The 5,170-nt window shown below is 32.3% G+C and overlaps 1 protein-coding gene and 1 long non-coding RNA gene across 2 annotated transcripts; one reads left to right on the forward strand and one right to left on the reverse strand.

Annotated features, from left to right (window-relative positions):
• Positions 1-320: 320 nt before the first annotated feature.
• Positions 321-885, reverse strand: LOC126754652 (chromatin accessibility complex 16kD protein). The gene is made up of 2 exons (XM_050466778.1): positions 732-885; positions 321-675 (listed from the first exon to the last, which is right to left on the reverse strand). The coding sequence occupies exons 1-2, from the start codon at positions 834-836 to the stop codon at positions 451-453; spliced, it is 330 nt and encodes a 109-aa protein (XP_050322735.1). The 5' UTR covers positions 837-885; the 3' UTR covers positions 321-450.
• A 2,842-nt stretch (positions 886-3,727) lies between these two features.
• Positions 3,728-4,190, forward strand: LOC126754735 (uncharacterized). Its single transcript, XR_007666417.1, has 2 exons — positions 3,728-3,790; positions 3,848-4,190. It is a non-coding gene; the product is annotated as an uncharacterized LOC126754735 (long non-coding RNA).
• The last annotated feature ends 980 nt before the right edge of the window (positions 4,191-5,170 follow it).

A 5,170-nucleotide genomic window follows, 5' to 3' on the forward strand; every position in this document is an offset into this window, starting at 1 on the left:
ATTACATTTGTACAGGAATTTGTTTGGTCAATACTGTGTTGAGTTTATCTCCTGTCAGCTTTGTGTAGGATTATCTCGGTACTGCGTATGTTATCCGAAATACAGAAAATCTATATAATTTTAAGTTTTGACCTAATAACACAATAAATTAAGTCATAGTCGTCATTATGGATTTGCGATTTTTCACGTTAGGAAAAACAATTGGAACCAGAACTGATAGTAACCGAACAATGTAAAATCAAAATTCAAATCTTCATAAAGCATCGACTATGACAACCACTAATATTATCTAGAGGAATTGAATTAAAAAAGCAATTGAATGACATTCCGAGTATAAAAGTATAATTACATGTCTGCCGGTATATTAATTATAAAACTACACTGTCTCTTATTATACATTTATAAATTAAATATTAAAAATATTTTCATCCTTATTCAGCTTCAGCGAAATTACTTGATCTGTCTTTCATCCTCACTCTCTGATGATGAGTTTCCATCTCCCAATTCCAGTATATTTTTGAAATCTTTAACTTTAATTTTGGCCGGAACAATTTGCAACAAGAATTCTAAATTCTTCTCTTTTTGCACATATTGCGATAAATGTTTATATTTAAGTGTGTTATCATCCTTCACTCTACCATAAGCTTCCTCTGTTAGTTTTTGTATGAACATTTCCTATATACCAAACACGATTAAACAGTAATAACAAAAAAGTGTATGCGGTAACTTACCGTAGATTTCGTCATAAGGAAAAGTACTTCATTTGTTATTTGCCCAGTATTCAAGGAACTCTTCATAATTGTCCTAATGCGGCTTAATGGGAGTTCGGTATCCATGATTACTACTTTACACACAACCTTTACCGCCAATAATATATTCACAAATAATAATAACTGTTTGACACTACATTTGTCAATTAACTGATGTAGCCGGACTCTGCAAATTATTCCTTAAAATATTAAAGCCTGCAAGGCACCTATCGGTTAAATAGCGGGTTACTTTTTTGTTGAGAACTTTCTCAACAACGCTAACAAAAATGTTTGTTAAAGTTTCTTATAAAGCTTAGTACGCAGCTCTCAAGAAACGTAAAAACTTCATTTAAAAAAACGCTTAAGAAACGGTCAAGATACTTTCCTGCGACAAACTTACTTGTGCTAGTACGCAGCTCTCAAGAAATCTAGTACCAATTTTTGATACTTTTTTTCAGTAAAATGTGAATATGGCAAACCTTGTTTTGCGAAGAAACATCAAATCAACAATTGTTTCTTGAAGGAAATTCGAAGTAATCGTCAAATTCATCCTAAATTAGTTGAAATCATTATTATGAAGTATATTCCATTTTGAAATGTTGTATAAAACCTACCAATCATCAACAACATTTCTTAAATCTCAATGAAAATATTTATGTTACCATATACATACACACATACATATTACGCACAAAGTTTGTTTTCTTTGTTTATTGCTCTTCTAATGTAGATCATTCACAATGCGTAACCAGCTGTCAAAATTACTTGAGAAAAAACGTATTTTTTTTCTTGAGCAATTACTTGAGAGCTGCGTACCATCCTTAACCCAATTGACAATTCTAACCGAAACTTTTGTGTACCTGTTCATTGACTAATGAAGAGAATTATAGCCCTGACAGACGAGCAAAATTAATGCGCCTTATAGCCTTGACAGACGACAGCGCTATTATGCATTAGCGGGCTTAATTTACATTTACTTGCGCATTTGACCCATGTTAATGCAAGTTTGTAATGCACAAGCATTTCATGAATTTAGCTGAATTTACCAAATTTGAGTAGGCAACACTGCTCAAAAATTGCCGATTTTTCCTATTTTTTGACAGATGTCGCGTTTACAGCAGCAAAGGTAAGCCGTTTTATATTGCTAATTAAATTATGTGCAAGTATATTAACAAAAACAAATTTTAATATTTTTAGATGGCAGAAAATAATCAATGCACAGTTTGCTATCCATTTTTCCAATATTCTTAACTTTTTCGCACACTTTTTCGCATTACAATCAATTAATGCTTTTAATTTCACCCTACTATCTTTGAACGTAGTTAATAATAAACGTATTTTTTCGTTAAATTTATATCTTATTCATTTTTATTTCACTTTTTTTTAATAAATAAACAAATTTCACTATCAGCTGTCTAAATGCACAAGTCTGCCGTCTGTCACCATAAAATTTCAATGCGTATTAGCGTTGCTTAATAGCCCTGACAAATGAGCAAAATTAATGCGCCTTAAACAACGCTAATACGCTTTGAAATTCTATGGTGACAGACGGCAGACTTGTGCATTTATAGCCCTGACAGACGACAGCGCTAATATGCATTAGCGGGCCTAATTAACATTTACTTGCGCATTTGACCCATGTTAATGCAAGTTTGTAATAGCCCTGACAGACGAGCAAAATTAATGCGCTTTAAGCAACGCTAATGCGCATTGAAGTTTTATGGTGACAGATGGCAGACTTGTGCATTTGGACAGCTGATAGTGAAATTTGTTTATTTATTAAAACAAAAAGTGAAATGAAAGTGTGCGAAAAAGTGAAGAATATTGGAAAAATGGATAGCAAACTGTGCGTTGTTTATTTTCTGCCATCTAAAAATACTAAAATTTGTTTTTGTTAATATACTTGCACATAATTTAATTAGCAATATAAAAACTGTTTACCTCTGAAGCTGTAAACACAAACAAGGCGGCAGATTTCAAGCGACATCTGTCAAACAATAGCAAAAATCTGTCATTTTTAACCAATATTGCCTACTAAATTCAGCCAAATGCACGAAATTCTTGTGCATTACAAACTTGCATTCACATGGGTCAAATGCGCAAATAAATGTAAATTAAGCCCGCTAATGCATATTAGCGCTGTCGTCTGTCAGGGCTATAATGCACAAGAACTTTGTGCATTTAGCTGAATTTACCAAATTGGAGTGGGCAACACTGCCCAAAAATTGCCAATTTTTGCTATTTTTTGACAGATGTCGCTTGAAGTCTGTTGGAAGATCCAGGAGTGATGCCACTAATATGTAAAATGTAAAATTATTCAGAATTCTAAGATACCTGACGTTATTTTACAAATAAAAGCATAAAATAGCTCTGTTATATCATTTGTAATAACAATTGATAATTTAAAACAAATAAATTTACCTATTTACTTATTTTTTGCATAAAAAATTTCACTTTGAACAAAATATTAAAATTTCATTGATGTGAAAGGTATTAGTATGGCAAAAACGAAATTCTGTACATACAAAATGGACAACTGTGTTGCTTTGTGTACATGACGGCCATTGTTATGTCGCTGCCTTCTTACAAATGTTCATGTAGTAGGATTCACGACGCCATTTACAGTTCACTGTCGTGCTGCCATGTCGTGTCGCGCTCAATGTTTTCGTGCTTTGAATGGCAATCAATTGCTAAACGTTAGCATGTGTGCCTGCATTGGCCATATTGCTAGCAATCGAAATTTTTTTCAATCCTAAATTGATATTACGAATATATTTAATAATTTAAATAACAAGGCAAACATTTAAACGACTCAATTGCGTTTCTTTTGAAATTCAACTGCTCAAATTATCCTTATTCATACTTTTGTAATGAAATATTCATTTGAAACCGAGCGCAAAGCTATTGCAACTCAAGAATGATAGAAACAAGATTGCGCAATGCGCATGTTTGCTTTCAGTCAGCTGTTCTTGCTGACGTCACGGTTGACTTATTATTCGGCCGCGCCTTTGAATGTGAAAAAAATTTGAAGTTTGAAATGGGTAATTATAGCATTTTGATTACAATAATTTTACTTTTATAACCAAACACTCTTGCAGGTTTAAGTTCGCGGAGTCTAATAGCATTGACAGACGGCAGCGTTAAACCAGATTAATTGCATTTTGCGGGATTAATTCAGGAGTTACCACAGCTAACTCCGCTGCTGAATCCAAAAATAACTCTCAAAATTTTAGGGAGTTTGTGAGATTTTCGATGGCAACATTGTTAAAAATGGCCAATTTTCATCTATTGTGAATGAAATACAAGCAACCCTGACAGCTGTTTATCAAATTCTCAATATAATATCAATAAAACTTCTATGTTATGATGCAGTTTTAAAAATAATGTGTTGATATGCTTTTGTAATAAAAAATGGTTTGGTAAAAATTGGTCGGCTAACAACCGTAATGTTTATCTTCTATCAATTTTCATCGAAAATATTATAAAAAGGACAATGAGCTGTTTATGAGAGTTTCAAACTCGCATAGCTGCCGTCTGTCACCTACAAATTTGGATCTGATTAAGTGCGCAGTTAATCCGGATTAACGCTGGCGTCTGTCAAGGCTATAACGATGATATTCATGTTTTTGTATGCCTGCAATACAAAATTGATTCTTATTGCAAAGAAAAACAAGCAACTGAAAATCAGCTGATTGTACGTTGGTCAACCGTGACGTAGATGCGCAGAACGAACAAAATTTGAACTCGTCATTGCGCAATCTTGTTTCTATCATTCTTGATTGCAACTATGAAAGAAATTTCAAATTGAAAGAGAAAGTCGCGTTGCTTAGTAGCAAACTCTTACGGGGCATCTCGACAGGCAAATATTTATTGTATACTAACTGTATTGCCGTGCATATTGCCTGTGGAGACTCCATATTGCTTATGGAAAGCAATATATTGAATACCAATTAGTATGCCATATATTGAAAGCAAAGAACTGTCACTCAGCAGTTTGACACCTCGGTTTTCATTTCTATGAAAATTTCGAAGAGGCTACATATCCCATTTACACATACACTGACGGCATATTCATTTCGGTAATATTTACTTTAGTAGAGTAGATTATGTTATGTTATAAAAATAAAATACATTTTCAAAAGAACATTTTTTCAAAAAATTAATATTGTTAATTTACAGAAAAATTATGCAAAATGGGTTTGGAATGAGCGAAGTCTTAAATTTAATAATCTTATAAAAGCATAAATCAAAATATCGTTGCTCATATCAAATTTATTATTTTAATTGGTACTTATATAAATTTATGCTATAACTATCGTAGTCCGAAAATATTATATAAAATCTTTTGTTACAAGAAATACATTTGTAAAAAAAAGTATATTTCTCCTTTCTTTATTTAAATTTTGTTTATTCATATAAAA

Source organism: Bactrocera neohumeralis, chromosome 4, assembly GCF_024586455.1.
Source record: "Bactrocera neohumeralis isolate Rockhampton chromosome 4, APGP_CSIRO_Bneo_wtdbg2-racon-allhic-juicebox.fasta_v2, whole genome shotgun sequence".
NCBI classification, from domain to species: domain Eukaryota; kingdom Metazoa; phylum Arthropoda; class Insecta; order Diptera; family Tephritidae; genus Bactrocera; species Bactrocera neohumeralis.